General features: G+C 36.9%; 1 protein-coding gene across 2 annotated transcripts in view; it reads left to right on the forward strand.

The window, feature by feature from the left end:
- Window positions 1-15,766, forward strand: part of RB1 (RB transcriptional corepressor 1) — a 165,118-nt gene extending 149,352 nt beyond the window's left edge. For both annotated transcript variants that reach the window (XM_074217121.1, XM_074217122.1), the window contains 3 exons: window positions 9,372-9,514; window positions 10,316-10,365; window positions 13,850-15,766. In XM_074217121.1, coding sequence (XP_074073222.1) covers window positions 9,372-9,514; window positions 10,316-10,365; window positions 13,850-13,923 — 267 coding nt within the window. In that variant the 3' untranslated portion in view covers window positions 13,924-15,766. The remainder of the gene's footprint in view (window positions 1-9,371; window positions 9,515-10,315; window positions 10,366-13,849) is intronic.
- The last annotated feature ends 11,867 nt before the right edge of the window (window positions 15,767-27,633 follow it).

The following is a 27,633-nucleotide window of genomic DNA, read 5'->3' on the forward strand; positions in this document are numbered from 1 at the left end:
ACATTATAGTATACCACGTGCTGGGGATACAAAATAAAAATTAAAACAATTCTGGCCCTCATTGAGTTTATAATTTATAGAAGAAAAAATATGTTTTATATAATTATATACAAAAGACATACAAAATTTTCTATGAGCAAAAAGTCAAATGAACAAAATTAGTCTTTACTTATTTTGTATGTCTTCTGTATATAATTATATAAAGGAGATACTGGCAGCTGGGGAAACAAGGAAAGATTTTTCTATGGGAGATAATATTTGAGCTGAACTTTGAAGAAAACTAGAGATTTTAAGAAGCAGAGGTAAAGAGAATGCGAACCAGGAAGAGGAGACAGCCTGTGCAAAGTCAGGTGAGCAAGAGATGCAATGTCCTGGTAGGAATAACACAGAGGGGTGGTTTGGGTGGAAGTAAAGTCATGTATTATATATAAACTTGAAAAAATTGGGGACTCTAGATGTAAGCAGCTAGGTGGACGTAGAGTACCAAACCTGGCGTCAGGGAGACTCATCTTCCTGAGTTCAATTTGGGCCTCAGACACTTAGTAACTGTGTGACTCTGGACAAGTCACTTAACCTAGTTTGCCTCAGTTCCCTTATCTGTAAAATGAGCTGGAAAAGGAAATCACAAACCATTCTAATATGGCATGAATTTGCATTTGATTCTAGAAGTTATAATCTAGAGGTTAAAAGATAGTCACTAAATTTATTGAGCAGAGGAATGATATGAAAGGCAGACATAATAACTATTTTCAGCTATTGAAGGGACATCACATAGAAGTCTAACTGAACTTCTTTTACATTACTAGCCTCCAGAAAGTGGGACAAGGGAAACGGAAGGAAAACTTATTACCAAGTTATCACTTTGAAGCTATATGGAAGATGTGTTAGAGGTAGGAGATATGAAACAGGAAAACCAATTAGGAAATTATTTCAGTAGTCTAGGTGAGAGATAATGAAATCCTGAGCTAGAGCAGTGGACTGTGATTTGAAAAAAAAGGAAATAACTGGGATGTTATAAAGGTATAAAGTTTGGTCATTGTGATTGGATATTTGGTAAGAAAGATAGTAAGGAGAAAAATACTATCTCTTAGGTTGAAAAACTGGCTGGGAAGGATGATCGTGCCATTTCTATATAGAAATAAATATACAAGTTTGGAAGGATGATAGCTTGAAGGAAGAAAGGATGAATTCTGTTTTGGACATGTTGAGTTTGAAGTGTACAAACAAAATCTTTGAAATGCTTAATATGCAGTTGGTGATTTAAGAATTAAGCTCGAGAGAGAATCTAGAGATGGATATGTGGCCATGAAGAAAGCCAAGAATTCTAAGAAATGAAAGTGAAGGGGAATAAATTCAATTCCAGGAGAAAACCCTGTGTTAAAGGTGTGGAGGAGGAAGAGTAAATGCTAAGTTCAGGGAAAAGCATGCAAGTCAGTTCAACTGGAAAGTATAATATATAAAGGAGAGGTGTGAAAATGGTGTGGAAAGGTAGAATAGAGCAAATTTTGTGAACAGCTTTAAATGCCAAACATTTAAAGTTTTTATTTAATTTTATTCAAGAGGCAAGAGGAAAGCACTAAATTCTTGTGCATGGAAGTGAGATTAGACTTTAAATAGTACTCCATCACATTCATATGCCACAATTTGTTCAGCTGTTTCCCAATTGATGGACATGCCCCCAATCTCCAGTTCTTTGCCACTACAAAAAAGAGCTGCTAAAAATATTTTTTGTCCATGTGGATCTTTCCTTTTTTTTTTTTTTTTTTTTTTTTACAATCTCTTTGGGACACAGACCTAGTAGTGGCATTGCTGGATAAAGATCATGTATAGTTTCACTGCCCTTTGGATGTAGTTTCAGACTGAATCAGTTCACAAATCCATAAACAATCCATTAGTGTCCCAGTTTCCCACATCTCTGACAACATTGATCATTTTCCTTTTTTGGCATATTGGCCAATCTGATAGATGTGAGTTAGTACCTCAGAGTTGTTTTAATTTGAATTTCTCTAATCAATAATGATCTAGATTCTAGAATACTCAATGGCTATTGATAGTTTTAATTTCTTCATCTCAAAATTGTTCTTATTCCTTGACCATTTATCAGTTGTGGAATAACTTATATTCTTATAAATTTGACTCAATTTTCCATATATTTCAGAAATGAGTCCTTTATCAGAAATGCAAACTCTAAAATTTATTTCCCATTTTTCTGCATTGCTTTTAATTTTAGTTGCATTCATTTTATTTGTGCAAAACCTTTTTAGTTTAATGAAATCAAAATTATCCATTTTGCATTTTATAATATTCTCTATCTCTTTTTTGGTCATATACTCCTTCCTTCTCTATAGATCCGACAGATAAACTATCCCTTGTTCTCCTAATTAGCTTATGGTATCACCCTTTATGTCTAAATCCTGTACCCATTTTGACCTTATCTTAGGGTGTGAGTTATGCCTAGTTTCTGCCATTCACATTTTCAGTTTTCCCTGCAGTTATTGTCAAATTAGTGGGTTTCTTAGCCAGAAGCTGGAGTCTGTCAGTTTATCAAACTGTAGATTACTATAGTCATTACAATAGTCTATTCCACTAATCCATCATCTATTTCTTTCTTAGCCAGTACCAAACAGTTTTGATGACTACTGTTTTATAATATAATTTTAGATCTGGTATGGCTAGGCCACCTTCTTTGTCATTTTTTAAATTACTTCTCTGGGGGCGGCTAAGTAACACAGTGGATAGAGCACCTGCCTTGGAGTCAGGAGTACCTGAGTTCAAATCTGGCCTCAGACACTTAGTAATTACTTAGCTCTATGGCCTTGGGCAAGCCACTTAATCCCATTGCCTTGCAAAAACCCTTGAAAAATGAATGAATGAATGAATGAATGAATGAATGACTTCCCTTGATATACTCGACCATTTGTTTCTCAAATGAATTTTGGTACTATTTTTTCTAACTTTGTAAAATAAGTTTTTGGTAATTTGATTGGTTCAACACTGAATAAGTAATTTAATTTAGGTAGAATTGTCATTTTTATTATATTAACTTGGCCTAATCATTGAGTAATTGGCATTTGTTCAATTGTTTAAATCTCTCATAACTTCTTGCCCAGATTTTGAGCAGCCTTTTAATTGGTTTTTAGTTGGCAGCTAGGTGGTACAGTGTGATTAGAGGGAGAACTGAGTTCATATCTAACCTCAGACATTTCATAGTCATGTGACCTTGGGCAAGTCATTTAACTTCTTTTTGCTCTCCAAGAGTTGTTGTGAAGATCAAGTGAAATAACAAAATACTTCTCAGAGACTGTTTAAATGCTGGTTGTTAATATTTTGTTAATATTCTTTGCTTCTAATCTTTCCTTACTTGCATATCCTCAGTGGTTCTCTATGTCCTCCAGGATAAACTAAAAAAAATCCTCAGAATAGCATTTAAGAACCACAATTGACTCCAATCTAACCTTGTAGTCTTATTTCATATTACTCTCTCTTGGACTCAAACTGGTCTATTACATGCAGTCTATATTACATTCCAGCTCCCACTTCTGTAATTTTGTACAATCTGTCCTACCTACCTTAGGTCTATCTACCTATCTACCTATCTCCTTTACAGGGCCTTACCTGATCACCCAAAATGTTGTTAGTTTTCTTAAAGGCATTGTACATTTTGTTGTATATTTTTTATATTTACACCTCTCTCTACATATTATTAAAGAAAAGTAGGATACTTAAGCATAATTTTACTTAATAAACCTGTACTGACTCCCAATGATCATTTCTCTCTTTCTAAATACTCAAAAAAATTGTCCCTTTATCATAATCCATTCTAGAATGTATTTTACCAGGAATAGAAATCAGACTTTTCAGTCTGAATTCTAAAGTATTGATTTTCTTTGCCTTTCAAGAATTAGGAGTATTCACCTCTTTCCAATATTGTGACACCATGCTTCTTTCTTTCATCATGGTTTTTCAAAAATATCAAGATGATTCAACAATCACAATTACTTATAATACCCTAAAATGTAATTGATATGAGTCTGTTGAATTTCTTGAAGGTTACTAGGTGCATTCTTATCATCTCCCCAGTTGTTTTACTGTTCTCCATTAATCACTTTTTTTCTATTTTCCCATCATAAATAGCATTTGCCTTGAGAAAACAGACTTTTTTAAAAAAGAAGTTGAGTAATCTGCCTTTTTCTTAGTTATCTGTTCTAAGCTTTCCATCTATGTCAAGCAGGAATTCTTTCCTTTCCTTTCCTTTCCATAAAGAAACATACTTTAAAAGAAACCTGCATGGCTTGAAAGGGCCTTTTTTTGTTTTACTTAGCATTATCAAAAACCTCAGTCCATATTGGACATTATTGTTAGAGGATTTTCCCACTCATGTTAATATTATATATTCGTTATAGCCTATTATTATAACTTATGTTATATATTTTTAAAAATGTTGAACAGAATAGAGCCAAGGCTGGATCTCTGCCACACTCAGTTACAGAACATTTTCTAGGGTTACATGGATTAATTTATCAATTTTCTTTGGTTCCTTAGTTTCCCCTTCATTTGCACATCTTGTATCAATTCAACATTGAGCTCCTAGTTGAATCATATCAGTCTCTTTAGCTCTGTCTTCCCCTTTTCCTTTAATAATATTTATTTAAAATGTTTATTAAGATCCTACTTACTTTGGGTCAGATTCTGTGGTCTATCTGGTGACAGATGATAGAAGGGCAGGACTCGAAATTCAATAAATCTAGGTGCTTCCCCACTCTAGATAAAAATAGTTCCTGACCTCAAAGAATTTGTAATTTTAATAGAGAAAAGAAATTGTATTTATACATGTGATATAAGGTAAAATATGAGTGTAATGGGAAAATGGAGATAAAAGACTATGAAAATTTGAAGAGGGGAAGACTATGAAGGAGCCAATGTCTGAGTTGGTCCTTGAAGGAAGAAAAAGTTTTTTATTTTGTTTTTTTATTAATTTTTTTCACATTACTGTAATAGTCTTGTTGTAAAAGTAAATATAATTCCCCCCCCACTCCCACAAAGATAGGGAAATCTCGAGAAAAATAAAGTGAGAGAGGGGAAAAGTGTGCTTTAATCTGCATTCAGATACCAACAACTGACTTTGGGATGAATCCCATTCTTTATCATAAACCTATCAGAGAAGTTGCTTCAATATTTTTTCCCACAGTTGCTATTGCTAACTGTATTTCCCTCCATCCTATTCCTCACCACCCTCATTTATTCTGTTTGAAGAGAAAATTTTAAGGAGGTAGAGACTTATCATGAATTCCTATCAGAAGATGGGAATAGGATGAGATCAATGATTAGAATATAATATATAGGAAAGAAAGAAACTCTACCAAGGGATCAGTTAGGATTGTTCCTAGAATTTTGTTCTTGAGATACCTCTTAAGTTTATTTCCTTTTTAGAATCTCAAGCAATGGTATAGTATCATTTCTATATTTGAACTTTTTGAAATCCCCACTCCTAAGACATTCCACATTGTTTTTATTTGCTTTAAGCTTGAAGAATCCTGATTTTCTTAATAGGGTTTCTTCACTTCACCAAGCATTCCTCAGAATCAGGTTCAGAATAAAATTTCCCATTGGAGTTTTCACTCCTTTATGAAGAGTTAAATTACTATTGAGGCAATTTGAGTTTATCAGATAGTCTGTATTTAGTACTAACAGATATCTGAATAGTTAAAATAGATAGGACAAATCAGGGGAAAGAGATAAAAAGAACAATTGTCTAAGACTGCTGCCACTGCAGTGATAGGGAGATAGTTAAGCTATATTGTTCAGTTCTTTCAGTCTTGTCAGACTCATCATGACCCTACTTGGAGGTTTTCTTGGCAAAGGCACTAGAGTGTTTTCCATTTTCTTCATATTTTACAGATGAATAACTGAGGCAAATAGGATTAAATGACTTGCTCTGAGTCATACAACTGGTGTACATCTGAGACCACATTTGAGTCTTCAGAGATATAGAAATTTCATTTAAAATAAATGCAGGCAATATAAAGTACTTAGTAGTCTTCCTGCCAAAACAAACCCAGGAACTATTTGAACATAATTTCAGAACACTTTTCACACAAATAAAGACAGATCTAAACAATTAGAGAAATATTCATTGCTCGAGAGTAAGTTGAGTAACATGGTAAAAATGATGATTCTATTCCACCTAAATTAATCAAATCACATTTACTTATTCAGTACCATACCAGATTAAATTACTTTATAGAGCTAGAAGAAATAATAACTAAAGTCATCTGGAAGAACAAAAGGTAAAGAATATCAAAAGAACAGGGTAGGGAGGAAGGGTAAAGGAAGGTGACCTAGCAATACCAGATTCTAAATTATAAGTGATAATCATCAAAACTGCTGGATCAGGGGCAGCTGGGTGGTACAGTAGATAGAGCACCAGCCCTGGAGTCAGGTGGACCTGAGTTTAAATCTGGCCTCAGACACTTAATAATCACCTAGCAGTGTGACCTTGGGCAAGTCACTTAATTCCACTGCCTTAAAATATGAAAAAATGAAAAAAACCTACTGGATCAGTGGAATAGATTAGGTACATAATACATAGTACTAAATGCCCTTAGTAATCTAGTGTTTGATTGAAAACAAAGACCTGAGCTTTGGAGGAAAGAATTTGAGATGCAAATTGAAATACAAAATTAATTTTTTATTTTTGAAAAAATCACTGGGAAAACTAAAGAATTTGGCAAAAACTAGTCATAAGCCAACATCTCACACATATCAACAAGATAAGGTCAAACTGGTTCATGATTTAGACAAAAGGATTGATATCTAAGCAAATTAGAGGAGCATGGAAAAGTTTACCTCTAAGATCTATAGATAAGAGTTTATAATAAAAAAAAGATAAAGCCTGAGGGAAGAATAATTTTGATTATATGAAATTAAATAGTTTTTGCACAAATAAAATTAATGAAGTCAAAATTAGAAGGAAAGCAGGAAGCTGAGGATGACATGGGAAGGAGAAGATTTATAGCAATTTTCTCTGATAAAGGCCTCATTTTTCAAATATGTAGGGAATGGAGACAAATTTATAAAAATAAGAGCTATTCCCCAATTGATTAATGGTTAAAGAATATGAACAGACAGTTTTCAGAAGAAGAAATCAAAGCAATGAATAGTCACAAAAGATGCTCTAGATCACTACTAATTAGAGAAATGCAAATTAAAACTGCTCTGAGGTACTGCTATCTCATATCTATCAGATTGGCTAATATGGCAGAAAATGAAAAGAATAAATGCTGGAGGGGATGTGGAAAAGTAGAAACACTGATGTGTACTGATGGTGGAGTTATGGATTGATTCAATCATTTTGTAGAGCAATTTGGAAGTATATCCAAAGTACTACTAAACTATGCATACCTTTTCATTCAATAATACCACTAACTAGATCTGTATTCCAAAAACATCAAAGAAAAGGGGAAAGGACGTATTTGTACAAAAATATTTATATCAATTCTTTCTGTGATGGCAAAGAATTGGAAATTGAGGGGATACTCATTAATTAGGAAATGATTGAACTAATTGTATTATATGATTGCTATGGTATTACTACTGTGCTCTAAGAAATGACAAGCAGGATGATTTCAAAAAACCTGGAAAGGCTTAAATGAACTGATGCAAAGTGAACAGAACCAGGAAAACAGTGTATATAGTAAAGTAATACTGAAACAATGACCAATTGTGAAAAATTTAACTACTCTGATCAAGATAGTAATCCAAGACAGTTCTGAAAGATTTCTAATAAAAAAAAATGCTATTCACCTTCAGAGAGAAAACTGATGCCACTGAATTAAAATTAAAGCATATTTTTCCTTTCTTTTTGTTTCTTGCTTTTTATTTTTTTTTTGATAATGTGACTAGTATGGAAAAATCTTGTCTGGTTTCACATGTATAATTGTTATATTATTTTCCTTTTCAGTGAGTGAGGGAAGGGAAGACTAGAGAGAATTTGGAAATTTTAAAAAATGTTTAAATGATTGTTAAAAATAATTGAGAGCATAACACAGTGGCCCATCCATCTAATAAGTCTACAATACTTTTTTGACAGACAGATTCAAGGAAAATCCTTGGCCTTAGGGATATTATTCAATTTTTTTTTATCTGATGGGGTTTCACTTACCTTCCAGTAGATTATAAACTCCTTAAGGATGAGCCAAGTATCAATTTTCCAAATCTCTGTATCCCCTGAACCTAGCATGATCATTATAATCAACATAAACAATGTGGAATTACTGAAATCTGTGACAGGGTTTGATCCATCAAATAGCTTAGACTTTCCTTGGAAGAAAAAGAAGGCAGTTGACTGTGTATTTATTTTTATATTTGCCCCTGGTTTACCCAGCATGATGTATGAGAGGTGTTTAAGAGATATTAATTCAGACAATAAATGCATATGTGTAGAACTATTCTGCATCTTTATCTGATCTTTTTTTTCTTATATCTATCCAAAGCAGAACAGGATATTTTCCTCACCTTCTACAGCCCCAACCCGATCTTTTTTTCCCTTACTCTTATATCTGTCCAGAGCAGAACAGGGTATTTTTCTCACCCTCTGCAGTCCTCAACTCTCCCTCCTCCAAACTTCTCTCTTTTGGTTGAGAGCATCACTATCCTTCCAGTCAGCCAGGTTCCTAGGCTGAATCAGCTTTAATGACTCACACTCCCTCAACTTTCGCAACCAGTCAGTTAATTCTACTTCCATAAGATTACTGACTAGTGTCAGATGTCTTAAAGAGGTCAAAGAAGGAAGAAGATTGCAAAGAAGCCATTAGAGCTATCAGTTTGTAGTTTCATATACCCAACTTTTTAGCACAGTACAGAGTAGGAGCTTAATAAATATGATGTCAAATTTATGATGATAGTAAAGTCTACTTTATGGCCTATACTTAAGACTAGAGAGAGAGAGATGGAGTTACAATTTCTCAAGTTTAAGTCTATACCACACTTCATCAGGTTAGGAACTTATGTCGTTTTTCAGGCCAACCATGAAGAAAGATTCCAAAAAAAAAGTACAGAGTCAGAGAATCTCTGGGAAGTGTTTAAAACTTGTGAAGCTAAAGTAAAGATAAGAAATAAAAGGGTATGAAGTACAATTACATGTAATATATGCCCTAACTTTGATAGGCTCATCACACTTATCAATTGGCAAAATACCAATTAATTGAAATATTTAGATATTTTCTGATTATTTTTTCAAGCTGAACAGATGAACTTATTTCATGCTTTGCTACAGGTATAATTTTGTTGCCTTGATTAAGTGCTAAAAAAAGTCAAGATTCCTTTGGTTTTTTTAAATTTTAAAAACCTCTTAGAAATTTTGTAATTTCTAGACTTCTGAGAAATTTCAGAAAATAAACCAGATGGTATGTAGCAGTGACCGTTTGCTCAAGAGAAGTGCTGAAGGAAGCAACCCTCCTAAACCACTTAAAAAACTACGCTTTGATATTGAAGGACCAGATGAAGCAGATGGAAGGTATGTGTTTTTCTATTAAAATTACATTGCAGGGGTGGCTAGGTGGCACAGTAGATAGAGCACTGGCCCTGGAGTCAGGAGTACCTGAATTCAAATACAGCCTCAGACACTTAATAATTACCTAGCTGTGTGGCCTTGGGCAAGCCACTTAACCCCATTACCTTGCAAAAACTTTAAAAAAAATTACATTGCTGCGTTCCAAATGTCTGCTACAGGGGCTCAGAATCAGCTATTAACTAGTTTTAGTTTAAAAGCACTTATATTTTCTGTGCCTCAGTTTCCTCTTCTGTCTAATGGGAAAATAGCCCTCCCCTTATTTTAAAGAATTGTTGTAGGATTAAATGAAATTAAAACTAAAGGAGCTTTGAAAAGTTGAAATATTATAGTGCCATCACTTTTACACAGCTTTGGAGAGAAATAAGATATTAAATAATAGCTATTATGATGCTATTGCAATTTTGAACAGTTCATTACCATTAAACAATAAAACCATTTACTTTTGAGAAACTGAATGAGTAACCAGTAAATGCTTAAAACTATCAATAATGGAGTGTGATAGTTCAGAAGTAGGAATAAAAAGTCTAGAAATTTCCTATCTCTGAATCCTCAGTTTCTGCAGCTATAAAATAGCAATACAAGTATTCCCAGTACCACAGGGTTATTGCAAAGATCAAATGAGTTTATGATTTTAAAAATACTTTCTATCATTAGAAAGTGATCTATTACAAATGTATATACATATGCATGCAATAATACTTTATTACTCAGGCAGAAAACATTTTCCTTTTTTTTTTCCTGCAGCAAACATCTTCCTGGGGAATCCAAATTTCAACAGAAACTTGCAGAAATGAGTAAGTATATGTAATATACTTTCTTTGTAGATTTTTAAAGAGATATGACTATACATTAATTTTAGAAATTGAGATACAAATAAGTATAGAAAAAACCTGACTTGTGGAAATTAACACATATAAAAAGAAAAATTAAAGGGTCCTTTAGCAAGCATCTCTTAAGCACCTACTGTGCTAGGTTTAGGGGATACAGAGATTTGGAAAAATTGATACTTTGATTGTCCTTAAGGAGTTTATAATCTACTGTAATCAAGGGATATTTGACATGTACATATGATAGTAGCATAGGAGAGTTCCAGACAACCCAAATTGTAAAAGGACCTTCTCTTTATGAAAATGTTCACTATGAAATTCATCATACAAGGGACTTCACCCTTTAATACATAAAATTATATCCAATTTATTAAAAGTTTACTTTTACACAACTTAACAGAAGTATATCTTCTGAAAAGTGAGATACTACTCACTACTGGAGAAAAGGTATTCTCTGAACTTTTTTAATTAAATTTTTTTCATTTAATGAAAATCCTCTGCCCCTCTCTCTCTCACCTCCTTTCCATCCCATTGAGTAGAGAAAAGTAAAACTCTTATTACAAACATATACAATCAAGGAAAACAATTTTCTTCATTGGTTTTGTGCAAAAAAAATTATGTTTCAAGTTGTACTTTGAAACCTGTTTTCTGTCAGGATGTGAGTTGCATGTTTCATCATGAATCCTCTAAAATTCTATTAGTCATTGGAATGACCAGAATTCCTAAATCTTTCAGATTAGTTTATCTTTATAATATTGTTAATGTATTAATTATTTTCCTGGTTTTGCTCACTTTATACATATGACATATATATGTCATTTCCAAGAAATCATCCTCCCTTTTTCCGAAACTAGCCCCTTTTAAGCTTTTTCTAAAAGGTTTTTGTACAAGAAAATTAACAAAGTAATGGAAGGTACGTGCTTTTCTATTAAAATTACATTTCCGTATTCTGTCTGCTACAGAAGCTCAGAATCAGGAGAGCCTGCCTTCTAGGCTGTGTTATTAACTAGTTTTAGTTTAAAGGCAATTATCTTTTCTGAACCTCAGTTTCCTCATCTTTCTAATGGGAAAATAGCCCTACTCTTATTTTATAGAATTGTAGGATTAAATGAAATTAATAATGAAAGAGCTTTGGCAAGTTGAGATATTATAAATAGTGTCTATAACTTTTATATACAGTTTATGAGAGAAATAGTATATTAAATAATAGCTATTATAATGCTATTATCTGATTGCAAACTAAAGTAATAACTATATTGAGAAGCCTCTAAGAGTGTTGCAAGATGTTTGGGGTGTGTGTGTGCACATATATATATATGATTTATAATATATATTATATATATGTTGTAGTCGCATAAAACTAACATATGACCATCCTTATTATGTATATCTATTTTTAACTAATTTTTAGATTGGTTATAGCTTGCATGTGGATGGAAAAGTATTTAAAATTTAAAGATTTATTGATTCCTAATTCATTCAACTGTCATCTATTATCTTAATAATTGCAGGGTGAAATTGCCCTTGAAAGAATAGATATTAAAATCATTTAAGTTTTAAAATTCATTTATCATATAAATTAGTTTTAAACTTCTTTACTACCCACAAAAATGTGGACTTTTTAAGACATTGAATTGGAATATAGCAATTTTAAAGCATTCTTTCCATTATTTTATGGAATAAAATTTTGCAAATGATTCACTATTATTTTTCTTTGTTATTTTGCATTGACTCACATTATAAGAATTTTAACTCTCAAATGTTGTTGATCAATTGTTTTTAAATCATGCCTGACTCTTTGTGATCTCATTTGAAGTTTTTTTGGCATAAATACAGGAATGGTTTTCCATTTCCTTCTCCAGTTTATTTTACACGAGGAAACTGAGGCAAAGTAGGTTAAGTGATTTGCCTAGGGTCAATTTGAACTTAGAAAAAATGAGTCTTCCTGACTTCAGGCCAGGCACTCTGTGTATTGTGCCTAACCCCCATGCCCTCCCCAGCTGCCCTCAAGTAGTAGTCTGGTTTTTAAAAAAAAAAACAGTAAAATAGATATGAGGCCATTAAGTAAATATATGATTTACCAACATGTGATGAATTTTGGAAGTTACTCTCTTGCAGTTGAACACAAACAGTACTCTGTGAATGTCTCTATGTGTTCTGCAAGTAGAACTAGTTGCTATAGTGAATTCATTTCCTGGTGACCCATTTAGAGATGAGTACAAGCTTCTCTCTTTAGGACAGTGTCCAAGGGCTTTGTGCTCTGAGTCTTAACTAAGCAGCTGAATAATTCTACCCAAGAGGCAAGCTTAACCCCCAAGGATCAGAAACTCCTGTGTCTCTTCCAATTTCTCAAACCCTGTGAGTCCTTAAAAAGGCTACAAGATGCTGAGGCCCCAGGGAGAAAAAGACCTTCACTAAACAGAGGCTAATCCACTTTACTTATTTTACCAAAGGAACTGAAACAAACTAATATCAGACAGCTAATAAGAAGTCTTAAGTAAATGTTGATATTTTCAGCTTTTTTCTTTTACTGTTTCAATTCCTTGATTTTACTGTTTCAATTCCTCTTTGTGAATTGATAGCTATCCTTGTTATACTGGAAAAGTTGTTTTATCTCCAAAGAACTGCTAGTCATGACTTTGTAAGATCAATGAGTCAGGACCAGCTTGAGAAATGCACACTGCTCAGGGGTAATTTCAGGAAGCTGGGAGCTGTGGTTTATGACATGAGCTTTAGAGGATCAGTTCATAGGAGAAGATAGTACACACACACACACGAAAAGAGTAATTGGGGGGGGGGGCGGGGAGTAGCTAGGTGGTGCAGTGGGTGGAGCACCAGCCGGCCCTGGAATCAGGAGGACCCAAATTCAAATCCAGACTCAGACACTTAATAATTGTCTTAACTGTGTGACTTTGGGCAAGTCACTTAACCCTATTGCCTTAAATAAAAATTTAAAAAACAATTTTTAAAAGAATAATTTGTTCTGGGTTTTCAGCATTCTCTATTGGCTTTATTACACTTCAGACTTTAGATAGGGTAATACTTTGAGACAATAACACATTCTCAATTCTAGTACTGCCTCCCTGTGTGATAAACACAGGGTGGTTATTTTTTAAGTCTCTTTACTTCTGCATCTACTTCCTTCAAGACAGCTGTGATGTAAGTGGTTAGAGCTCACCATCCAAGTAAGGCTCAGAATCAGGAAGAACTTGGATTCAAAGCCCACTTCTAACTCCTACAAGCTACGTGACTGACCTTGACAGGTCTCAGGAAGCTTTCCAGGATTCATCTATGAGTCATAGTTGGCTCTAGAAGTATGAAACCAGGAATTTACAGAACAAAACCTTTAGTCTTTTGTCCTGTGTTGGGTTTGGTCCCCTGATCTGTCTTCCCTGTTGAACAGACTAACTGTTCACATTCTTAATGGTTTTTTGTTGTGTTTTTTTCCTAGCATCTACTCGAACAAGAATGCAAAAGCAGAAAATGAACGATAGCATGGATACCTCAAGCAAGGAGGAAAAGTGAAAATCTTCTCAGTCCCCCACTTAGCACTGTGTACACCTCATCTTCGTTCAGCACACTTTGTCTGGTTTTCTATTTACTATTATACAGGATATAAATATAATTTTCAGCTGAGGGGGGTTCTTTTAGGGTCATGCATTTTGTGTGAAACCCCTGAGTTGTTTACCATGTTGTCATAATACATACAATGCCTTTTGTAAAAGATGTAGTGTCATGCAAATATGGCCACCTGAAAGTTGCAGAAGATTGTTTTCAGTTTCTAAAGTATGAAGAAAATGTTGTGCTTTGCAGATTGGGTATAAAGACAATGCAGACACACCTATTATTATCCTTCTGAATATTATGCCTTATGATGTAGCATGTGTATGATGTATGCCACTTTTATTAATTTATATATTTGTTAATTTAATGTTAGCACACTTGGGCAGGTTTTCCCACCTTCCAAATACAAATTGCTTGATTATCCAGCCATTTTTGTTATCCTGAACTCCTCAGCCAAAATAGAGATTGGAAATTAGAGAACTTACTTGAAAAAATACTAATTTTTCTATATATTAGATTTTATTTTACTCTTGGAATCTGATTCACTGTTTGTTTATTTTGCAAATCTTGTAACCTGAGTACAAGCAGAAAGCAAAGTTTAAAGTCCTAATACTGCCGTACTACTGATACAGGTTCCAGACCTCAGTGCTGGGAAACATTTCTTCTTGCTTCTCTCCTCCATTGTACTTAATGTTTGAAATCAAACATCATGACAACATTACTGAGTTTTATACGAACCAAATATCTGAATATATAAAGTATTGGTCTCAGTATTTGAAAAGGGCCATGTGTTGTACTGTGCCCCAAATCAAATATAGTCCATGTGCACTTTTAATCTTACTCTGGATTCTAAAGAATGAAGACAGAAATGAAGTGTACTACAGATGCTGATGACATTGTTAGCCACAGGAAGCTCTACCTTTATGGTTTTGAGAGAGAGCTGACTAAACAAAGTATGATAATTGTTCTTCCATGGAGTTTCAAATAAGGAAGGCTTTAGTATTCTCTAGAATGACTATTAAACTTCATCCATGCTTTAGATTTTCATCATCTTTTAAGACAGCTACTCTTTTTTTGTAAACCAGCATAGCCTAATACTCCCTTGCATTTTACAAAACACATCTTTATCCTAAAATTACAACTAAACAAATGTTCTTGAGAATAGCTTTCTTGAGGGTTAGACATTCATGTATAGAGGTGAACTTTATGCAGCTGCTCCAATCAAAGTATCTTCAGTTTGTGGGAAAAGTGCTTTTTGGAGCACCCAAAGGTGTATTTACAATTTGTTGTGTGGGTAACTTATTTAGAAAGAAGAGAATTAAAAATAGGTGATATTTAAGGTTTACTTCATCTAGCTTTGACAGAAATCACTTTTAGTCAGTATCTATGCCCTGAGCCTTTTTTTTTAATTCACTTACCCTAATTTGTTAGTAAATGAAATTTTAATTCATGGTCAGTTAAATTTTAAATTTTTGTGTTATATTTGACCATTTTCCTGATATACTTAAAAAAGCATTAGTATATACCTGATTCCCTCATTTTTACATGTATTTCATGAAGACCATTTTACCTTGTAAATCAAAGACTTACATATATACTTTTGCTATATTTACATTAGAATTAATGCTAAGAATTTACGAACTTAAGACCTGTACATTGTAAAAAAAAAAAAGGCCAGCAGGTATCGCTTATTGATAGCTTGATATTTTTTTTTGTTCATATGGATTAAAGAATGTACATTTAAAAGTGTATGTTGCTATTTTCTATACTAGCTCCTTTAAAAATAAAAGTTATTGAGACTTCATATTGTTCTATGTGGTGTTCCATAAATGTGTGGGTATGTGCATATATGTAATATTTAGATAAAGTGATAAGCATTTTTATTATATGAATGAGAATATCTAATTCTAAGAATTAGAATTTTTAATTTCTAAACTTTACTGAAACTATTAACCTGGGTTCTGCTGTCATTTGAGAATATGAAGTCACCTTATTTTTAAGACCTAATCATAAAATTTGAATTGAAGATTTTTTTACCTTGGGCCATTTCTTTCTTTTTTTTTTTTTTTTAGGTTTTGGTTTTTTTTTTTTTTTTTTTGCAAGGCAATGAGGTTAAGTGGCTTGCCCGAGGCCACAACAGCTAGGTAATTATATTAAGTGTCTGAGGCTAGATTTGAACCCAGGTACTCCTGACTCCAGGGCCGATGCTCTATCCACTGCTATCCTAGCCCCCCTTACCTTGGGCCATTTCTAAATTTGATATTTATCTTGAACTTATGCAAGCAGAGATATATGATTGCATAGTAAATGATATTGTGTTTCCTTTGAAAAAAGATCATTTGTCTCAGAAATTAAGACAAAGAAGAGAATAGGTTTGAATTCTTATCTATGCTGCCAGAGGCAATTAGGTCACATATTTGATAATAGGGCCCTCTAGTCAGGAACATAGGAGGAGTTCAAATCCTGCTTCAGACACTTAGCAGTTGGATGATCCTAGGCAAGTTACTCTGTCCCCTTTAGTTCTCTCAACTGTAAAATGGGGTTGATAATAATAGTGCCTACTTTCCAGATTTATTGTGAAGATAAAATGAGATCCTATTTGTATAAAGCATTTTGTAAACTTTAAAGTTCTATGTAAATGCCTGGTATTATCATTATCATTGTCATTATTTTTGATAGAACAGCTTTTAATTGTGATTAAGATCAACCTTAACATTACAGTACTGCTTTTCAGTTTTATATTGAAACATTCATTTTAATAGAATGATAAAGTAGATTAGTACTGTGAAGGTTTTAACCCTAAATCCCTTTGGGCTGATCCTTTATACTGCAGGAAAACAAAATGGTCTCCCTGCCCTCTTAAAAATCTAGCCCAGCCTGCATAAAATAAGAGTTGATTGATTCTACTATATTGAACCCCTTGGTTGGTAAAGTCCCTAAAATTCTTTTAGAATGTTTCCCACTGGGGCAGCTAGGTGGCACAGTGGATAGAGCACCAGCCCTGGAGTCAGGAGTACCTAGGTTCAAATCAGGTCTCAGACACTTAATAATCACCTAGCCACACTTAATAATCACCTAGCTGTGTGGCCTTGGGCAAGACACTTAACCCCATTACCTTGCAAAAAAAAAAAAGTTTACCACTAAAATAATCCTAAATCAACTCTAACATAAGCAGGGGGAATTTAAGACACAATTAAGAACACAGAACAATAACACAAAAATCTTAAGACAGTTAAAGAATAAAGCCAAAGGCAGTTCACAAAAAAAGTCTTCTGGATTTGAAAAAAAAGTCATGTAAATTGCTTTCTGTGGGGGGTGGGGGTGGGGGTGGGGGAGGGAAAAATTGTAAAACTCAAATAAAATCTTTAATAAAAGAAAAAAAAGTCAGGATGGCAGGAGAAAAACCATCAGGTGCACTGAATAAAATAATAGACCTAGTGTTCCTGGTCCCTGTCTGGGTCTGGAACATTTGAATTAAGTGATTAAGAGGTTACAAATATTAAATCTATCCACCTCGGGATCTAACCTGATATCTCTAAACTGATATGCTGCCAATGATGGCAGCATATCAGCCAAACCCTCCCCCCTCCCATCATACCAAATTTTGGTCACTTTTGGATGGGGAACATATTCAAGTGCTCAAGATTATGGCTAGGTAATAGGGAGTGTCCTTGCTTAGAACAATGCTTTTTTCCACATTCATTCAGATAAGCTTAAGGGACCTTTTTATCAAAATAAACTCACTCTCATTATTGTTGTAAAAAGACAGTTCATCTCCCCAATATAATTGAAAGTAAAATCCCTCATAATAATTCCACCCTTTGGTCCCCCAAACTCTTTCTGGGAAGGAGTTTTCTAATCATTCTAGGAGGAAAGAAACTTACTATCTTAAAAAAAAAAACTTTCTCTGGGTATATAGACTCCTTGGAGAGGATGGGAACCTAGGGAATCCAGGTAACCCTGCACAGAGAAAGGACAATGAAGAAGGCCTCCTAAGGAATAGCTGGGACTATCTCCCTTAGTCATCTGTTCAGATCAAGAGATTCCTCCTAATTAATAGTGGGATCTTAGGAAGATACTGCTGATTTATCACATAGAGAATCCTGGGAAGTAGGAACTTCAGTCCAGATGCTCAGGGATGTCATAACAAAGCTGTTGCTTTCAAAGTATTCCAATGATTCATGACGCCAACTGCATGAGGATGATATGAAATATGAAAAACCCAACAAATCCAATTCTGATTGTTCTTCACAGAAAAAAAGGGTACCCTGATTAGAGGAAATAAATTGTACAAGGGGAACCCTAGGAAAGAAGAATATGTCCTTTAAGGGCCTTGATATTAGTTTGGTTTTTTTGTTGGGTTCAGCTTTTTTTTTTCCAGTAGCTGACCTGACAACCCATACCTTGAGTAGGAATCATTGTTAGTGAGGGCAAATTTCTAGCAAATTTCTCTGATAGAGAACAAGGTCAATTTGTTAGTCTGCAAAAGTGGATCAGGAACCACATGGAATCACATTATACTAACCAACAGGTTTAGAGTCAGGCCCTGGGTTCCAATTCTGCCACTGCCACTTAGTGCCACTATGACTTCAGACAAGTGACTTGATATACTTAAGCCTCATATGTAAAACGGTGAGGGAGGTTTGATGATCTTTAAGGTCTCTCCTATATCTATGACTATAATCTTTCTAAGGAAGATGCTTGAGATTAGTATGTAGAGCAGGTTTCTTAATTTCGGTCCACAGACTATCCCCCCTCAAGGGATCTTTGAAAAGATTTTAGGGACTCTGGAAAATCAGTTATGAAAAAATTACATCTTAATTTTCATCAACCTCATTGAAATTTGATTTTTACTTAAGTGATAATGTATGCAGCAAACATTGTTCTGAGAGAGAGGGAGGTCTAAAAGGATCCACAACAGACACAAAAATGGTCACCCCTTATGGACACTACTATGGGTGAGAAAAGGAAAAAGTATCAAATCCTTACTAGGAACCCAGCTGGAGCTATATACATATAGAAAAGTCCTCAAGGAGGTCATGTTTTGGTGGGGAGACAACACACATGGAAGTCTTTGGTCTACAGCAAAGCAGATGGCAGTGACTCTCCCACTGATAAATCCTCACTATTGGTGGTGGTGGGCTTTCTGATGATGACAAGGGCTTTCTTCTCTGAGCCATTCAGAGTCATAGGAGCCAGGCTCTCACACCTGCAGAAGCAATAGTTAGGCCCCAGTGCTGGGTGGGGGGGGGTCCATAAGGGCCACAGGGCCTGGGGCAGAAGCAGACAGGCAGTCTGGGTGGGATGGAGATGGAACAAGGAAAGATTACTGCCTCCCGAAGGGCTCTTGGGCTGTCTCCATCAGTACCTGAGGAGCAGTGTGTGGTGATTGGAATTGCTGACAAGCTGCCTGCTAGCTCTCCCTCAGCTATCTCATTGCTAGGCTGCCTTGCCCACTCCCTGGAGTCAGTAGGTGGGCTTGGCTGGCAGGATCCTTCTCCACAGGGTTGCTTCCTCAGGTAAAAACTGCAGGGACTGGTCTGGAAGAAGGACCAGGACCTGAGAGACACTGATATAGAAAAGCACAGAAGATTCCCTTCCCCATTGTAGCTGTGGGGCCACAGCTGGGAACCCTACAATTGATCACAGGGTAGAGGCAGCAGAAAAATTCTTATTATTGAATTGTTCCCTCCAGGTCCCAGACCACTCAAACCTATAACCATTGCCCAGGAATCGGTATAAATAAAAATGTTGTCTGCCCTTCCCTCATCATGTAACTTGTCCCAATGGGAGGTCTTGCAGGACATCCCCCCCCATAAGGGGTCCCCGGTTACCAGATTAGTGGCTCCTGGGATCCAGTTCCACAGAACTTTCTCATGACTTGCAGTGAAAGAAGCCTAAGAACACGTCTCAACAGCTACATCTTCATAGGCAGTGGGTGGCATGCTGGACTGGAAGAGGTGAAACATTTCATCTGGGATAGGAGATCTCCCCTTCCTGTAATGTCCCAGTCTTCTCATAAAGGGCATTCACACCCTAGGAGCCCAGCTGAGTGTTCCCCTTTAATGCACCATTTCCATTGAACAGTGAAAGCCTGTCCCCTTCCCATCTCATTAGAGGACCTGTTTTGAATTATCCAACTCATCTCACAACTGACCCTACATCATTGAGTATCAACAAGAACCCAGTAGGGGTGGCTAGGTGGCATGGTGAATAGAGCACCAGCCCTGGAGTCAGGAGGACCTGAGTTCAAATTTGACCTTAGACAATAATTACCTAGCTGTGTGGTCTTGGGCAAGCCACTTAACTCCATTTGCCTTGCAAAAAAAAAAAAACCCTTAAAAAAAAAAAAAAACAGGCCCCAGTACCATGCACATCACTGTTTCTCCCACATGGCATAACAAGAGACACTTTAGGGAACTTTCAGCACCCAAAAACCAATAGCTATTTGGTCCTGACTCCCCCCCCCCCCCCCCCCCCCGAGTCACATGCCAAAGATTTTTAGCCTGGTCTTTTTGAACAGAGACCTCCAGAACATAGGCTCCAATAGGGCCAAGGGAAAACATTAATGGACAACCCACCTCATTTCTTCCAAGGTTATAAATCCGTTCCAAGCCCACACTCAAAAAAGTAATGAATTCAACAAGTAGCTCAGTAAACAGGGGCCATCAAAACATTCAGGTAAGGAATACCTAAGAAGTCCAATAAAGTCTCTGGGCTTCATTTTTAGTTTGTGGGAGAACATGAATCAGTACCCTTTTTTTTATGGAATGTATGTTATCTTCTGGGCTCTCCCCATCCAGTGAATTCATAAAAAATGTTATTGAGCCAGTTGGACCCCTCCTCTGGCACAATGGCCCCATCTGGCCTAGTTGATGTTACAATACTCATATAATGATAGACATAAAAAACAGTAAACAGGGTCTCTTTCTGGTCTCCATGCACCAAACTGTAGCAACATGAGGGAAAAATTCAAATAATCCTAATGAAAAATAGTAAAAGTATACTGAACTCTTTCTCAACTACTACATGGACCCCCACCATTCTACAGACATAGGACTTTGGCTACCTGGTCTACCAAGCTAACAAGCTCAGGAATGGCTGTATAACAAAACTCCAGCCTCCATCTCCTCTACTGTAGTAGAGGAAATATGCAGTTAAATATTATAATTATTTTTTCCTTTCTGTATTGGCCCTGTACTAAACAAGACACCATGTCAAAACAGCACATCTTCTTCCTTTCTGTGTTGGCCTTGTACTAACACAGTACCAGATTGTTAACAAGGTGCCATCTGGTCTGCACCCCGTATTTCATGCCAACTCCCATCTCATGTATCTTGTTATCTAGACAGAAGCCACCTAGACTGGCACCTTGAAGGGGATGCTAAGGCACATAAATTCACTAAGACAATGGGCATTAATTAAAATTATGACTGTGAACGGGTGTTAACCACTCTGGACCTGCTCAGGGAGCACTGCCTTGCTCCATGTGTTAGCCACTCCTTAGTTCCTCCCTAGCCCTACCCCAACTCTTTCCCCAGAACACACCACCCAAGTTTACCTTTCCTCTCTTTATTCGGCTATTTTCTTAAGGAACTCTAAATTTCTCTCAAAAAATTTAGCCCACATAAACTGCTTAATCTAGCATCTCTAAGATCTTCCATTTAGCCTACCTAGCCAGACCAAAAAGCTATTTATTTTGTGTCCCTGCAGAACTTCTAACTATGACCATGATAGATTCCTCCTGGTCAGCCACTGGTCACTACAAGTGAGACTCAAGTAGCCAGCAGTGTTCCTTCCCTTAGTGCAGAGTGTCCAACCCTTTGAGCTCTTCTGGGCCACATCTCCCCACAAAAACAGAATTCATGAACACAATGCAACCCACACCATCCAGGAGCACAAGAGGAGGTTGGACACACCTGCTCTAATGGTTACTTCCTCAAACACCCTAAGAGAAACTGGACTATTCCTAGGAAGCCATGAAGGTCCCTGGTCAGGATCTAGCAACCTTGGATGTTTGCCCCACCCTGCCCCCCTTTCCAAGCCATAGTGACTTGGGCAAATGACCTGCTCTCTGTCACTCTGATCCGATAGTCCCTTGGTCTGGACCCAAAGGCTTAGGAGGGTGGTTAGTAGTAAGCATTTGCTCAGGCTTGAAAGAGGAAGCACAGATTGTTTACTGATAAACTCATCTGTGAGGAAGAGGCTGCTTGTCAGAGAAAGGCCCTTCCTCCCCTCTCCCAGATATCACATTACAATCTTACTAAAACCCTCATCATGGACTAATCATCAACCCTAATTATCCACACTGTGTGAAGTCATCCCCAAAGATGCTCACATGAAAAAATATCATCACACTCTCACTAGCTAATATGGGAGAGAGGTCAGAAACAGAAACAGAGACAGAGAGGAGAGAGGAGAAACAGGAGAGAGATAAACAGAGAGAGAGAGAGAGAGAGAGAGAGAGAGAGAGAGAGAGAGAGAGAGAGAGACCAACCAGAGACAGAGAAGAAAGGAGAAAGAGGAGAGACACAGAAACAGAAGAAAAAAAGAAAAGAGAAATAGAGAAGATAAAGACTGAGAAGAGAGGAAGAGTAGAGAGAAAGGAGATAGAGACAGAGATGAGACTAGGGGGAAAGAGGGGCAGAATTCCTCATATTAACCTACCTAAAAAGTGACAAAAGAAATCCCCATCAGAGGCCTTAATTAATTCAATTTACTTTGGAAATCAGAATCATCTGTAAGTGTCTCCCAGTAAATGGAATTCCACACCTGATTTTCTGTCACTTCATCAGACCATGGCCTCATTAGGGATTATAGAAGTTATTCGTGGGCTTGCTGTTTGCACTTCTCACTCAGCTATTTTTTGACTTAATGGAAGTCACTCCCCTCCCCAGAAAGTGGTATGGGGATGGGAAGAGTAATTGTATAGGTCAGAGGAATTTTTTGACCACCTACTCTAACTCCCACTTCTGATTTTAAAGCTTTAATCTCTACAGAACTCAAGGCATTGTTGAGAGCAAGGTGTAGGTCAGAAGGCACACTTTCCACCTGGAGACTCCTAGTGCCTATATCTATTAGCATTTAACCTCATCCAAAAAAAATCTGTTAAAAGGTCTTCTGTGATTAAGGGATATTATTTAAAGATTAAAATCTCATCTGCCTCTTTCTCAAGTTACCTAATCTATACAGAAGAATAATTAACTTTTATTTTCCTAATTTTGGCAACCTAATCTTTCCAATGAAGTTCATAGGAGTCAGGAATGCTTTTTGGTCTCAATGTTCAAAAAAAGCATTCTACCAGTCCCCAGGGTCAATGGAACCATACTGTTTATTGGAAAAAAAAGTTTCCCTACATATCTTAAATAATGCTTTTGTCACTGAAAGGAAAAGCAAATGGTTTCTAACATTACTATCACTCAGGCTCTGTTACAGGTAGAGTAAAACAGTGAAGAATGCTAGACCTGGAATCAGGAAAACCTGGGTTCAAAAGTGACCTCAGACTCTAACTAGCTGTGTGACCCTGGGAATGTCCTTCAACCTTTATCTACCTCAGTTTCCTTAACTGTAAAATAGAAATAATATTATCTCCTACTTCCCAGGATTTTTGTAAGGTCATTAATGAGATAATATACAAACAGAAGTACCTGGAAAACAGTAGGTGCTTAATGTTTCTTTCCTTTCCTTTTCTCCACAATATCCTACCCCACTGGAAAAAAAATGAATTTAATCATGAATTAGTTGTGAGAAAATAAGAAACACAAAAGAAGTGGAGGTTCAACTCCAACTCTTCCAGGAGGGGAGTAGCAAGGAAGCAAAATGGTCTCCCGGATCGACCATCTTCCTTTTTTTGATTTGCTTTTCCTTTTTTTTAATGTTTTTTCAATTTAATCAACTCTTCCCCCCCCCCCCCAAGACAGACTATTTCCATATACAAAATAAAACAGATAAGGAGTCTATGCAAAATCTGAAAATCTCTTATTGCCTACAACCTCTGTTTTTTTCCTTCCTTCCCTAACCTCTTAAAGGACCAGTCCAGAGATAGCTAGGTGGTGCACTGGCTCTGAAGTCAGGAGTACCTGGGTTCAAATCCGGCCTCAGACACTTGATAATTACCTTAGCTGTGTGGCCTTGGGCAAGCCACTTAACCCCATTTGCCTTTCAAAAAAGAAAAAAAAAAGGACCAGTCCAACTGAGCACTGACCTTTTTGTGAGGATAGACACTTAGAGGTAGAAAAAGTGGGCAGAAAGATCCATTGATTTTTTTCCCCAGAAACTTCATTCATTAACCTGAATCTTTCCTTTTTCATAATTGTTAAAGTTTACATGATTTCTTAAAATTAGTTGGTTTTAGACTGCAAGAGACTTTTTTTCATCTAGTTCTTATGATTAATAGGTTATGTCTATTAAAAAACTTCAAGGAAAATGTTGCTTTCCAGTCCTTGCTATCCATCAGTTAATAAGCCTTTGTTATACACCTATTCTCTTTCACACAAAGTTGTACTGTAAGTTATAGTTGCAAGCTATCATCACAAACCATGTGGAGATAAGCAGTATTTTAAATATTCCAGATGTGGTTCCAGATGCATATATATGTGGCATTGTCTACAGAGTGGGTGTAGACCTACCCAAGTTTCTTCCTCCCTTCACCCCCACAATATGCTTTTAAGAGGAACACTGATACACAAATCAAAACTAACTTCTCTTTGTTCTCCTTTGAATGTCCCTCTTTTGACTTGAAGTAAGTTGTCAAAAAAAAAAGTCAGAAGAAAGCATTGATTATCTTCTGGCAGATCAGCTAGGTGGCACTGAAGTAGAGTGTTTTGGGCCTAGAAGACTCATCTACCTGTATAAATCACTTAATCTTGATTGCCTCAGTTTCCTCATCTGCTAAATGAGACAGAGAAGGAAAGACCTACTCCAGTATTTTTTTAGGTTTTTTTTTTGAAAGGCAAATGGGGTTAAGTGGCTTGCCTAAGGCCACACAGCTAGGTAATTATTAAGTGTCTGAGGCCGGATTTGAACCCAGGTACTCCTGACTCCAGGGCTGGTGCTTTATCCACTGTGCCATCTAGCCACCCCTTACTCCAGTATTTTTGCCAAGAAAACCACAAATGGGGGTCACAAAGGTTCAGAAACTGAAACAAATGAACAGCAACAAAACTTCTAGCAAGGTGGCACTGAAAATCAGGATGAAACAAAGATTAATAGAAGAGATCTGGGGTCTTCATTGTTTTAATTGGCTTCAAATTCTTGGAGCTAAGTGGCAAAGAAAAGTGAAGCATAATGTAGGAGCAATAATAGATGGCTATGAGGCCTATCTATCTAGTACTCTTAAAGGTAGAAATAAAAGACAATTTGGGGGTGGACCCAAGATGGCGACAAGAGAGGATGTCTCTTAGGCACTCTCTCTTCATACTTAGAAACTAAGGACTCTAACTAAACTTTCGAGAAACAGAACCCACAGAGGGACCCAGTGAACCAGTTCTCCAACTCAAGGTAACTGGGAAAAGAGTGGAAAGGCTCTGCTCCCCGGGGCTATAGGGGAGGCCTGCCAGAGGGGTGGCCCACCAGAGCAAAAGAACTTCAGCCTCCCGGAGGCAGCCCCAGGGCGCTGGGAGCTGTGGCTCACAGCAGCCAGGGAGTTTCCTGAGCTCACCCTGGAGAGCACCGGGCACAATTTAGGGGAACGGGGGAGGGGGGACCTCTGCCAGAGAGAGACCATGAAGCCCAGCCCTCAGGGCACACAGCAAGCAGCTGTGAGAAGTTTGGAGGAGGGAGAGTTGAGGACTGCAGAGGGTGAGAAAAATATCCTGTTCTGCTCTGGACAGATATAAGAGTAAGGGAAAAAAAGAAAGGGTTGGGGCTGTAGAAGGTGAAGAAAATATCCTGTTCTGCTTTGGATAGATATAAGAAAAAAAAGATCAGATAAAGATGCAGAAGCAGGCGGAGCCGGTAAGCAGGAGCCCCCAGGGCATGAGCCCATTGAACCTAGGGAGGGGAGTGAAGAGAGACTGCAGAGTTCTGTCCTCTACCCCAGGAACAGGACTCTGGGGCTCTGACCACATTCAGATCCTGATCACAGTCTAGGCCCCCCCATAGAACAGCAGGGCCCCCCCACCTCGGCCCCAAGGTAGAGGGGGGTGCATATGGTCACTCACAGACCAGGAGGGAGGACATAGCCTCACACACTGAGACCCTTGTGGGGGTGTCCCAAAAGCTCAGGAAGCACCCCAAAACCAGGCTCAGGCTGGGAAAATGAGTAAGCAGAGAAAAAAGAGGAACACCATTCAGAAATACTTTACCCATGATCCCAAGAAGGATCAAAGCACTCAGTCTGAAGATGAGGAAGCACAAGCTCCTGCATCTAAAGACTCCAAGAAAAACAGAAATTGGGTTCAGGCCATGACAGAGCTCAAAAAAGACTTTGAAAATCAATTGAGGGAGATAGAGGAAAAATTGGGGAAAAAAAATGAGAAAGATGCAGGAAAAAACATGAAAATGAAGTCAACAGCTTAGCCAAGGAAATCCAAAAAAATGCTTAAGAAAATAGCATGCTAAAAACCAGCTTAGGTCAAATGGATAAAACAGTTCAAAAAGTTGAGGAGGGGCGGCTAGGTGGTGTAGTGGATAAAGCACCAGCCTTGTAGTCAGGGGTACCCGATTCAAATCCGGTCTCAGACACTTAATAATTACCTAGCTGTGTGGCCTTGGGCAAGCCATTTAACCCATTTGCCTTGCAAAAAACCTAAAAAACAAAAAACAAACAACAACAAAAAAAAGTCATTGAGGAGAATAATGCTTTAAAAATCAGAATTGGTCAGATGGAAAAAGAGATAAGAAAGCTCTCTGAGGAAAACAAATCCTTCAGACAAAGAATGGAACTTGGGGAGATTGCTGATTTTATGAGAAATCAGAACTCAATACTTCAAAACCAAAAGAATGAAAAATTAGAAGAAAATGTGAAACATCTCATTGAAAAAACAACTGATATGGAAAACAGATTTAGGAAAGATAATTTAAAAATTATTGGAATACCTAAAAGTCATGATCAGGAAAACAGTCTTGACATCATTTTCAAAGAATTACTACAGGAAAATTGCCCTGATATCCTAGAAGCAGAGGGCAAAATAGAAATGGAGAGAATCCACTGATCTCCCCAAGAAAGAGATCCCAAAAAACCAACCCCCAGGAATATTATAGCCAAGTTCCAGAGCTCCCAAGTCAAAGAGAAAATATTACAAGCAGCCAGAAGGGCACAGTTCAAGTTATCATGGAGCTGCCATCAGGATCTCACAGGACTTAGCAGCAACTACATTAAAAGCTCGTAGGGATTGGAATATAATAATCCAGAAGGCAAAAGAGCTTGGAATGCAACCGAGAACCAACTACCCAGCAAGGCTGAATGTCCTCTTCCAGGGAAAAAGATGGACTTTCAATGAACCAGGGGAATTTCAAATGTTTCTGCTGGAATGGCCAGAGCTGAACAGAAGGTTTGATCTTCAGATACAAAACTCAGGTGAAGCATAGAGTGGAGGAGAAGGGGAAAATATGAGAGACTTAACGATGATGAACAGCATGTATTCCTGCATAGAAAAATGACACTGATAATACTCATATGAACCTTCTCAGTCAATAGAGCGGGTAGAGGGAGCTTTTATAGATGAAGCA

This window comes from Macrotis lagotis, chromosome 1 (genome assembly GCF_037893015.1).
Source record: "Macrotis lagotis isolate mMagLag1 chromosome 1, bilby.v1.9.chrom.fasta, whole genome shotgun sequence".
Classification (NCBI taxonomy): domain Eukaryota; kingdom Metazoa; phylum Chordata; class Mammalia; order Peramelemorphia; family Peramelidae; genus Macrotis; species Macrotis lagotis.